The 12,188-nt window shown below is 37.7% G+C and overlaps 1 protein-coding gene across 5 annotated transcripts in view; it reads left to right on the top strand.

Moving 5' to 3' along the window:
- PEX5L (peroxisomal biogenesis factor 5 like) overlaps positions 1-11,896 on the top strand; it is a 260,490-nt gene extending 248,594 nt beyond the window's left edge. For all 5 annotated transcript variants that reach the window (XM_074298262.1, XM_074298261.1, XM_074298260.1 and 2 more), the window contains 4 exons: positions 688-885; positions 3,648-3,813; positions 4,571-4,728; positions 8,866-11,896. In XM_074298262.1, the coding sequence (XP_074154363.1) occupies positions 688-885; positions 3,648-3,813; positions 4,571-4,728; positions 8,866-9,070 (727 nt within the window). In that variant the 3' untranslated portion in view covers positions 9,071-11,896. The remainder of the gene's footprint in view (positions 1-687; positions 886-3,647; positions 3,814-4,570; positions 4,729-8,865) is intronic.
- Positions 11,897-12,188: the final 292 nt, after the last annotated feature.

Genomic DNA, 12,188 nt, shown 5'->3' with positions numbered 1-12,188 from the left:
TAGTTATGTATACTTTAAAGAAATTAAATTAAGTCCGGATTTCTATATGGGTAAGTAGTGTATCTGGTTTATAGGATGGTCTACTCATTATCATAATTGTCATGATGATTATTATCATTATCATAGCTACCATTTCTATGTCACTTTAAGTTTTACAAAGCACTTAACATTTGTTATTGCATTTGATCATATGAGGGAAGTGCTATTATTAATCCCATTTCATAGATTAGGAACTGAAGGCAAGAGAAATAAGTAACTTGTGTAGGGTGATACAGGTAGCAAATAATCGAGGCAGGGTTCAACCTCATGCTTTACTTTACAAATACAGTTTTACAAGTTCAGTGTCCTATCCATATGCTTCCTCTTCTTTAAAGCTAGAAGAGACCCTGGAGACTATACAGTTCATTCTACCAATGAGGAAACAGAAGGTTCAGGATGGGTAGTGGGAAGGGGAATAAGTATCAAGTGGCTTATCCAAGATCACATAGTAAGCATTAGAGATAGAATTTGAACCCAGAACCTCTGACTGAAAAACCAGAGCTCTTTTCCTATACCACTCCCCACTTGTTATTCCTCCAGTGGCTTTTCAAACTCAGAAGTGCAATTCCAGTTAGAATATTATCAGAAGAATTGCTAGACTGTCTTGTGAAAAAAAGATTCTAAAATACCTTTTTTACCTTCTCTCAGGTGCTTAGAATTGCAACCCAACAACCTGAAGGCTCTAATGGCCTTGGCTGTGAGTTACACCAATACTGGCCACCAACAAGATGCTTGCAGTGCTCTGAAGAACTGGATTAGGCAAAATCCTAAATATAAATATTTAGTAAAGAATAAAAAGGCATCTCCAGGTCCAACCCGAAGGATGTCTAAATCACCAGTTGATAGGTAACCTATTCAATGTTTTTACCTGATTACTAAGTGTCTGTATTCATCTTAGGGTTCAATCAACCAACAAATATTTAACAGTTGATTAATTAAGAAACTAAGCTGAAAACAGTCCCTTACCTTAAGGATACATTCTATAGAATAAGACAATATCTTCCCGAACAAGAAGATACAAAATCATTACAAGGTGACAGAAGAAGGCAGGGGGAACTATGGGGAAGGGGAGATCCAGAGTGGTTTTAGATAGATCGCTGAGCTAAAGTTTTCCTGATTTACAGCTCCAGAATGGGTTTTCCAGAAAAGCATTTTTAAGTTAAAAAAGCAAAGATATCAACTGGATTGAAACTCAACCTTTCTAAACATGATCTCAGCTCAAGAATCCTCACTGGCTACCTATTGCTACCAGGATGAAATACAAACTCTTCCTCTTTCCATTTGAAGCCCTCAATCTGGCTCCAGCCAGATATATTTCATATTATTTCCCCTTCAAGCCTTTTATGTTGCAGCAAGTTAGTCTGTTCTATATTCCAGTTCCTGCCCCTGTGTATTTGCATAGCTGTACACCATCCCTAGTGTGCATTCATTCCTTAGAATCCTAGTTAACTTTCAAATTCCGCTCACTCAGGTGCCATCTCCAATGGAAAGTCTTTCCTGATTCCCACAGTTGTTAGTGATCAGCCTTTCCCCAAATCATTCTTCCAGATCAAAGACTATGAGAAATCACAGCTATAGAGCTGGAAAGGGCCATCCCTTGTACAATCCTCTTATTTTACATACAAGAAAGCTGAGGAATAGCCAAGTAAATGACTTATGCAAGACCACACTGGTAGTAAATAGCAGAGGCAAGAATTGGAAACTGGTTCTTCTCTCTCCAAATCCAGGGCTCTGCTTGGCTGTACATGTATCATTTGCCCATTAGAATATTAGCTCCTTAAGGGCAGGAACTTTCATTATTGTCACTGAATCCCTATCCCCTACACAGCACAGCAGTTTCATCCAGTTAGTGTTTATTAAGTGTCTGCTGTACTGAAATTGCATTCAATCAAAGCTTTTAAAACATGATCCACACAGAACAATCCCAAGAGATATTTGGATCCTTATTTGAAATTAGAGCCTTTGGCCTTTTAGTTTGTCTAAATCAAAATATAATATCAGCTTTTACACATACCATGAGTTAAATTGTGGCAAAAAAAAATTGTTCCTCTCTGAGGAACCTCAGCTTTAAAAAAATAATAAATCATTCACAAAACCCAAAATGATATGCTGCTGTTAGGATGGGGAAACTTGATGCTGAAATCCTCCATATCCCTCTTCATGGTTTTAAATAGAGTCCTTGTAAAAATCTCAGCTTTGGAGCTATAGCTAAGTGAAGCAAAATATCTGAGTGAAAATCAGCACATATTTTGTAACATTTGAGGGTATCAATAGTGAGGGAATCAACTTACGCTATAGAAAAAAGAAGAAAGATTGCTTGGAGTCCAAAACTGAAAACAAAAAATCTTTTCTTTAAGAGCCATACCATACACAGATGAAAATTCCTTCCATACATTTTTATTTACTCCTCCAAAGTAACCTTTCTCCCAGCTTTAATCTAGCCTGAGCAGATTCTGAAGTATTACCCAGAAGTCTAAATAGGTTTGTGGTTTGAAGAAATTGATCCACAAATGTGAATGAAAGCCCTAGACCCCATTTTCTTGAGACAAATTGAATTCCAACTTAACTGACTAAACTGAACACTATCCACTCATTTACTGGAGGGAAATTGACTACTTTTTGATTCTATCTTCAGAGGGTCAAATTTTGAGATCAACTAAGTGTAGTGTCTTTGGGTGCAATCTATAATCTTTTAAAGAAAACTCAACAGTAAAAGCTAATTTCTGAATTCCATTTGTTAAGGGGCTTTAGACATTTAACGAGGAAGCAAATTTTCCTACTATTTCCAAGTAACATTGAGGTAACTCCTCAGTCTTCTGTTTTTCTTAATGCCATGCTTGTTTTATTTTACAAATTGGAAGAAAGATGAGCTGTTGTGTAGTTTTGAATAGTGGAGTACTCTGCTGGTACAAATGAGAATAAGGAAACAATGGTCTTAGTTGACCCTGCCTTGGTCAAACCACAACTGTAATATCTCGCTGCTGTTCTGGAAATCAGTTTTAAAGAAGGATATTAATAAGGTAGAAAAGTTAAAGGAGGACATCCAAGATGGTGAAGTTCCTTGAGGTCAGGACATATGAGAATCAGTTAAATGAAATAGGTATTTTTAGAATTAGTCTGAATTTAGTCTGACATTGATAACAGTCTTCAAGTATCTGAAGGATTATTTTGTGGGCAATTTATTACACTTCTACTTGTCCCTAGAGGGCAGGAATGATGGGTGGAAGATACAAAAAGCTAAATTTAGGCTGGATGGTAAGAAATGCTTCCTAACAAGTAGAGCTGTCCAAAAGAGGTCTGAAATTCTCAATTCTTGGATTTTGAGACTTATCGCCACCTTCCTAAGACAATTGTGCAATTTGTGGATCTGATGTAGGCAGAAAACTTCATTGTGATTGATAATAATAATATTTTGTTATTTATTATATTATTAATAATAAAATTATTATTTATAAATAATAATTTATATTTATTATAAATTTGATATTTACATACTGGTCAAAAGTTTGCCAAGCATTTTACAAACATTATCTCATTAGGTGGGAACGGTGTAGGATAAGGTGGATTATTATAAAGACCTTTGTGATTTGTGTTTGACTCTCTTCCAGTTCGGTCCTGGAAGGAGTTAAGGAACTGTACCTAGAGGCTGCCCACCAGAATGGAGAGATGATCGACCCTGACCTGCAGACCGGCCTGGGGGTGCTATTCCACCTGAATGGAGAATTCAGTAGAGCAATAGATGCATTTAATGCTGCCTTAACAGTTCGGCCAGAGGCAAGTATAATTATGATTTCTTGTTCATTGGATTTCCAGTTTCCCGAAAGCAGGAACTGTCCATTCATTAGTCTTTGTCTCCTTCTTTCCACCCCCACCCTAAAGTCAGGAACTGTTTCACTTTTGTCTTTATATCCCCAGTACCAAGTATAGTGACTGGTGCACAATAGGGACTAAATAAATGCTATTTAATTGATTTGTATCCTGGTTCCTGATATATATCAGGTCTTAATAAATCCAAGTTGACAGATTTGTAATGCTAATTCCCAGCACAGAGTGGGAGCTTAATAAGTATTAGGTGATAGATTTATAGCTCTAGTTCCTAGCACATAGTAAGTACTTAGTAAGTATTTGATTAATTAAACTGAATTACAATAATTAAAATTTCTCAGGCCATACTCCCTTCACGTACATATTTAACAATTTAAGATGGCCAATATTAATGACTTTGGCTGTTAATATTTTAGTTCCTAAAAAAGGAAGAAGAAAAGAAATATTTTAATGCTTAAAATAGAAATGTTAATTGAAAGAAGTTCCCAATGAGAAGCAGATTCATGCATGTCAAATTATGAACTGGCTGATGAATGGAAGCAGATTCACAAAGTTTTCCTTAATACCATTGTGCCATATTATTATAGTCCATGACAACTAGTCTTAGATAAACTTTTATGAATCTTCATTATTCTAAGAGGGGGAAGAATGGTTTCTTCCATCATTCTGACATACCAAAATTAGAAACATCTCAATTCATTGTTAGGACTATTCATTATGGAACCGCCTTGGTGCCACATTGGCTAATGGAGACCGCAGTGAGGAAGCGGTTGAAGCCTACACCCGAGCTCTAGAAATCCAGCCTGGCTTCATCCGCTCCAGATACAATTTGGGAATTAGTTGCATCAACCTGGGAGCTTACAGGTAAATCATGAAAACAAGTTGAGTGTTAAAAGCTAAATGTGATGTTCATCCTATTTACCAACTGGAACCAATCAATTCCCAGTCTAGTGGGATACCCAGAATGATCATTTTTAAGACTTACAGCATCTACTTAAAAGCTAAAAATTTCTAATTTTGTATCTTTTATGATTAATTCTCCCCCCTACTACCCACAATCCCTGGTGTAAAATATAGTTCAGAATCATAATATAGAAGAGGCATTATTCCTTGCATATCATGAATGCTTTCTTTTTTTTAAAAAGTATTTTATTTTTCCAAATGCATGCAAAGATAGCTCTCAATATCACAAATGCTTTCTTACAGAAGAGAGTAGGGAGGCACTTCACATAGATATGATTGAACAACATCCTAAAATGTGAGTGTTGTTTGAGACTAATCTATCTGCATTCAGATAGGCAATTGATTTGTAGGAGCAAAGGTCAAGATCCATGACCAACTAGATGGATGAAGATAAGAAGAGAAAGCATGCTGCAACTCAGCCCATTTAAACAAGATATTGGTTTTTAAAAATTAATGATGTTCCAAAGCAAGGACTTTTTTATTATTATTATTATCATTATTTCTTGGAGAGGTTTAACTGATACAAAACAGTTGCCTCAACAAAGAAGCCACTTGTCAATTTTTTTCTGAGAAACTCTCTAATTATAAGTTACAAATTAATATGTTTTATATCACAACTGTTGAATTTCCACACCAAGTTCTTTACCAATGAAGTAACAAATTTGGGCCCAAAAACATACTGTGTTGTATAGTTATACAAGAGAGACAGACAGACAGAGAGGCAGAGACAGACAAAGATAGAAAGACAGAGAGACAGAAACAAAGAGAATAGTAAAGGCTAAAGGTTGATCCAATGGGCTTCTAGACAGAGTGATAAATGGAAAAGGAACTAATAAATTATAGTTTCATTGATATATAGTTTCTATTGCTATTAAATTGTTATTTCCAAAAGCTGCTTGTGCTTTTTGTCTAGATGATGATAGGTCTTTCCTTATCTTTGAGATATTATTCATAAATTTTGTGTCACAGATAAGTTTTTAGTCATTTTTCAGTCATGTCCAATTCTTCATTATCTCATTTGGAGTTTTCTTCTAACAGGGGGGTGTTTGGCCATTTCCTTTTTCAGCTTATTTTTCAGATAAGAAAACTGAGGCAAACAAGGTTAAATAATTTTCCCAGGGTCTCACAGCTAGTAAGTGTCTGAAGCCAGATGTGAACTTAGAAAGATGAGTTTTCCTGACTCTATACCCACCTCTCTGTTCTCTGTGCTACCTGGCTGCCTTGGAGGAGTAGGGTGGGAGGAATGAAAGAAATACATTTCGGATACAGCATTTTTCAGAGTTTTGTGTTCTCTAAAGGGAAAAAATCCTTCCCACAATTTTAATCAAGTAGATGCCCCCAAAGAATATGTGTAGTACATGAGATCATAGAGCTATAATTGGAAGGGATTTCAGATGTCATCTAGTCCAACCCACTCATTTTACAGATGAGGAAATGCCAGTTCAGAGTTGTTGTTACTTGACCAAAATTATATGGGCATTAAGAACTGAGATAGGACTTGAACCCAATCATCTGATTTAAGAATCATTGTCCTCTTGTTTCTGCTTTTTGAAATATAAGAGCTCCAAAAATCTGGATCATTGTTTAAAACCAGAAATACTCCCTACTGGGGACATATAGAAAGCAAAAGGTATCATCACTTAACAGACATAAATTGAACTGAATGTGGATTTTCCAAAACCTTGATTCCAAAGCATCTCGACAAATACTTCTTGATGATAATTATTGTGTATGTCCATAAAATATAAACCTCTACAAATCTTGTTGCTTTTCATTTCTTTCCAAGGTAGCCTACACACTACTTCTACTGTAACTGCCACCTACAATGATGGAGAGAGAGAGTAGATTGGCCTGTGACCTTGGCCCTGCATAACTGTGCTAGCCTGTCCCAGCACTCCTTAATTCAAGCATTAGTACTAGCCCTTCCCACTTAGATAAAACAGCCCATATAAATGATGCTAATATATAGCTCTTGGAGTGACACAGGGCTTGATGAGGCACTGGACCACTCTCTCCTTCATGAAGAAGCTACAAAACAAGAGTGAAATTAGTCAATCCCAAGGTCTTTGTCTGTACCTTTAAAGCCTTGGATATACCCTCATCCCAACAATCACTCAACATGCATTTATTGTGCTCAGAACCAACCCTTCCCTTCTTCATCTTGGATAGGTAAAAGTCAAAGTAGAAGACTTCATGTGGGCTAGCTTTAGACAAGGATGAAAAGCATGTAAAATGATGGGATTGGAGATAAAGAAACAACTCCTATTCTTGAGGAATTTGCACCCTATCAGATAAGTCAACACATATCCATACAGGCAGATACAAAAAAGAGACTCATTTGTTAAGGAGAAGCACTGGCAGCAGGAGTGGGGAAAAGATTTAATATAGAAGGTAATACTTGAACTAAGTTTTGAAGAAAGGTCAGAAATAGAGAGGAAGAACATTCCAGCCAAAAAAGATGATTAATGCAAAGGCATGAGATGGGAGATAGTTTTATGTTTTAGTAACAGCTAGAAGGTCAATTGGACTAGATTGTAGAGTATGTACTATCATATTATGAGGCTAAAAAGAGATATTGGAGCTGGATTGTAAAGGACTTTAAATGTCAGTACTGAATTGGGGATTGGTTGGTCTCTCCATTCCTCCCTTCTGTTTCTTTGACTCTGAGTGAAATCCTGAAATCACTGAATCACAGTACTAAGAAAGAGAAGAATCATTTTAGGAAGGAAAAAGTCCTTGTCTTGCCTGTCCCAGCTTACTGCTAATCCCCCTGTGTGTTCTCAGACTCTTGGTTTCTTGGCCTGGTTTTAAAATAAATGAATTGCATCAAGTTTGTATGACTTTGGCCAAGAAATGTCTTTTTAAAATACAAGAGTCCCTGAAATGTGGCTCATTGTTAAAAGATAGAAACACTCTCTGTTGGGGACGTATGGAAGGCAAGGAAATCATCACTTAAGAGACATAAATTGAACTGAAGGTTCTCTCCTCTCTATGTGTCTTTTGTAAAACAAAGCAATTTGACTCCTGATATGGGAATTGTGGAACTTAGAGTTGAAAAAGACCTTAGAAAATGTATGAATTCCTGTATCTTTGTTCCATAGCCTCAGAAAGCCAACCTCATGTTGATATCCACTTCTGGGAATAATAGTGGTTAACTATTAGGAACTAAAATTCAATTATAAAAACTAGTGACTTAATTAGTATATGGCTAGTTGTTCAGAGAGACACTTGTGGAAAACTGTCTCACTTTCTTCCCTCTAGCTTAGTGGGAGGATGAGGAGGGACCTTAAGAGTCATCTAATCCAACAAGTGAGGAAAAAGAAGCACGGAGAAGTTAATTGTTTAAAACCATTCAACTAAAAAATATCTAAAGTGAGATTTGAACTCAGGTCTTCTCAACACCAAGTCTAGTGCTCTATCCACTATTCCATACTGCCTCTGCATAATTAGGGAACAGAAGGGAAGAAAAGAGGCTATGCATTTATGTAGTCTGCAGTGGGACAGGCACTAAGTACTATTTACAAATAGCACCTCATTTGATCATCACAACAATCTTGTTAAATAGTTGCTATTATTTTCTCCATTTTACAGATAAGAAAACTGAGGAAAGTGGAAGTTAAGTGATTTGCTTGTAGGTGTCTGTGGTGGGACTTCTTGACTCTAGGCTTTATATTCTGTCCACTGTGTCACCACCTACTTCACCATGAGATAATTAAGAGAAGATTCATGATAGGGACCGTGGCTAAAGAGGGAGGAGCAATCAGTCCCATCCATTATGATTGAGCCAAATCTTTTTTACCCTTTCTCACATCCCACACTTCAAGCAGGAAGGAAAGAGTCTTTAAGAGGTACATTTCTGATTGCATCATAATTACACTCCCATTCTGGAAAAGAACAATATATTAGTAGCAGAAAATTATTGCTCTGTAAAGAGGCGGTTTGTGCTTCAATAGCAAGAACTTTGACTGCAAAACATAACATGAATCTATTGGGAAAATTTTACTTTTTCAATGTCTGGTTTTTTCTCTTCTCCCTTAGGGAGGCAGTCAGCAATTTCCTCACTGCCCTGAGTTTGCAAAGAAAGAGTAGAAACCAACAACAAGTTCCCCATCCAGCCATTTCTGGCAACATCTGGGCTGCCCTCAGGATTGCTCTCTCCATGATGGACCAGCCAGAGCTATTTCAGGCAGCTAACCTTGGGGACTTGGATGTTCTACTAAGAGCTTTTAATCTGGATCCATGAGGAAGAGATGATTCTACCATCTATCCATGCCACTGGAAAAATTACTTCTAAGGTCATGCAAATTGCAAAAACGATTTTATTATGAATTTCAAAAGGAGAAATCAGATGTTCAAAAGACATGCAACCCAAGGGAACCCCTCCCAACGCTGCCCAATTTCCGTCCAAGTTCAAAAGCACAAAACATTGTACATAATGTCAGGTTTGGATTTAAAACAAGGAGAGAAAGAAATGAGACCAAATGAGAAGATGGTGGATGAGGAATGGCTCTCACAAACTAAGAGTGTGTTGTAAGTCATAGATGCCAGCTTTTGGACAACTGACCATTTAACCAAGGATCTAACTCTTAGGTCACCAGACCCACACAGAAGAAAGCACTGCCTCAGGCCATGGAATACAGACTGGGTCTCTAGCTGGATTTCCCATAATCCCTCTTCCTAAAATACGTCCAGCTTGGACCAACAGGGCATGTACACTGTGTGGGCTGGTGATGGGAAAGGCAGGCAGTGTTCTCTGGGATTGGTTTCCTTTCTGTTTGATTCCAGAGAGTTGGCTTTGCAGACAGAAGCAAGCTTTCTGTATGATGTTTTTTTTTCTTTTCTGCTCTTATCCCAGATTGTGGTGGGGGGCAGGTGGATGGGATGGGGGGAAGGAGAGTAAAACTGTACATATGCACTTTAATATCTTATCATTTATGCCTTGCCGGGCTCTTGGGTTGTTTCTCCACTTTTAAACCTGAGAGCAAAGGTTCAGAACACAGCCACGGTTGTTCACTCAGTGGACCAAATACTCATTTTTGACAACTATTCCCATGATATAGGGTTTGACAAAGAGGTTTTCTTAAAGACTAAAGGAAACAGTTCAAGCATAGACTTTCTTACTGACTTAATTTCGAAACATATACAACCTAGATGTACAGAGCTTTATTCCTTCAAGTACCTTTGACTGGCTGGGACAAGGCTCTGGGGAGCAAGGGGGTGGTATGCTAGTGCTGAACTCACAATTGTTGGCTTGGGGTTTTTTGGAGGGATGGATTGAGTATCAGTCCAGACATATGATTTCATCACTGTACAAAATTCCCTGGTGAGGAATCCCCTGCCACCAGTGCAAAGGAGCAAATGCTCTGCATCTTATATTCTTAGATAATTGCCTAGGAGGTACTTAGAGGTCAAGTGTCTGACTTACACAGCCAGTATGAATCAGACACTGAACTTGAACCCAGGACTTCCTGACTCCAAGACTGGTTCTCTATCTGTTATGCCATGCTGTTTCTCTAATATCTTATCTAAATGACATCATTGATCTGCTTTGCTTCCCTGCATACCAATGGTCATTTTAAACTATTAACATTTTAGGCTTGATAAATACATTTTTTCAACTAAAAACGAATAATATTGGTTTAGTTCCTCCTTGCTGGTGCTGCTCCCTGCCCCACAGTATATTCTGCAGTGGGATGTGGAGCCAACTTGCCCACACAATTCATAGGCTACTCCAGCCACATCATTGGATGAATATAGAATGTTCATGTCTTGACCTTGGGCCTTATATTGGCAAGTTGCCCAAGTATCAAAACTCTTCTTGATACTTCTCATTTACCGTAGAGAAGTTTCATCTAATTAGTATAAACTCTGTGGTCTCAAGATCCTGAAATACACTTAGTTCTCTAAAGTCTTGTTGGATTACTTTATTGGTTGGTGTTTTTTGTTTTGTTTTATGAAAATTCAGAAATAATTTGAAAGCAAATGTAATGGAACAGCATATATTCATGTTTCCCACAATCTTTTTGTCTCTTCCTCTGACCCTGACTTCACACCACCACAACCCATCCCCCCCAAAAAAGGAACCACAAAACAAAACTATGATAGCTTTTTTCTTATTAGTTCTGTCCAATTCAGTTCATGGTTATCAAATCCCACCAAAAGGAACTACTTAAAACAGTTCAAGAAATTCAAAACTTGAGGTTCGTGGGATCACTTTGTCTAACCAGCCTCATTTTACATCTGAAGAAACTGAGGCTAAGAGAGGAAGAGATTCATCAGGTTCACATAGTAGTAAACAGAAGAACTGGGATTCAAACCCAAGCCTTCATATACAGCATACAGAAATAAAGAGAAATTCATGGCCCAGTCCCAGATAAAAAGCCTCCTCTCTGACTGTTGAATATCATTTTAGATTGGAATGGATGGTTCAGAAAAATAAAAAGTATCAAATATGAATATGAAATTTCAGATCATGGAATCATAGCTATAAAGGTGGAAAAGAAGTTTAAAATCATCTCATCCAATCACTTCATTTTAAGAGAAGGTCCAGGAATTTAAATTACCTGTCCAGGATCACCTGACCAGAGCTGGGATTTGAACCCAAATCTGAATCCAATTTTCTCTCTCTTTTTAGTGTCTTAAGGCAGAAGTGAAACAATTTTGTAGTGAAAAGTAAGTGGAGAATGAGGATGAAAGGAAAGACAGAGTTTACCAGTTCTTGAACACTGATGAACATGATCCCAAAGTCCTCTAACTGCTTACAATCTATGGAACCTATAAGTTCTTAGAGTTCACTTTTGTTAAAGTCAGCATTCACTTGAGATCACAAACAAGTCAAGGGAACCATCACCTTGAAGTAAACAATTTGTGATTTCAGACTTGATGACCATACACAGAATCAACACAGCATGATGGCAGACCAGTGACATAGGCAAGGATACATAGGCAAGAATCAGGGTGAAAATAAAAGACAAGATATAAAATGAGTGGAATTAGAATAAAAGGAGAGAGAGAGAGAGAGAGAGAGAGAGAGAGAGAGAGAGAGAGAGAGAGAGAGAGAGAGAGAGAGATTGAGAGAGAGAGAGAGAGAGAGAGAGAGAGAGAGAGAGAGAGAGAGAGAGAGAGAGAGAGAGAGAGGAGGGAGACAGAGAAGGAGGGAGGGGAGAGAAAGAAGGAGGGAGGAAAAGAAGGGAGAAGAGAGGGAGAGAGAGAGAGACAGAGGGAGAAGGAGAAGGAGAGCTGAAAAACCTACCTGTAGCAGAAAGCAAGCAACTTTGGTGCACAGACTTCCTGATCCTAAACTAATCCACCTCCTTTCTCCAGATAAAACCACACCATTTAATATAGATAGATTTCTATTG

This window comes from Sminthopsis crassicaudata, chromosome 3 (assembly GCF_048593235.1).
Source record: "Sminthopsis crassicaudata isolate SCR6 chromosome 3, ASM4859323v1, whole genome shotgun sequence".
Lineage (NCBI taxonomy): Eukaryota > Metazoa > Chordata > Mammalia > Dasyuromorphia > Dasyuridae > Sminthopsis > Sminthopsis crassicaudata.
This window is presented reverse-complemented; position numbering and strand designations above follow the sequence as displayed.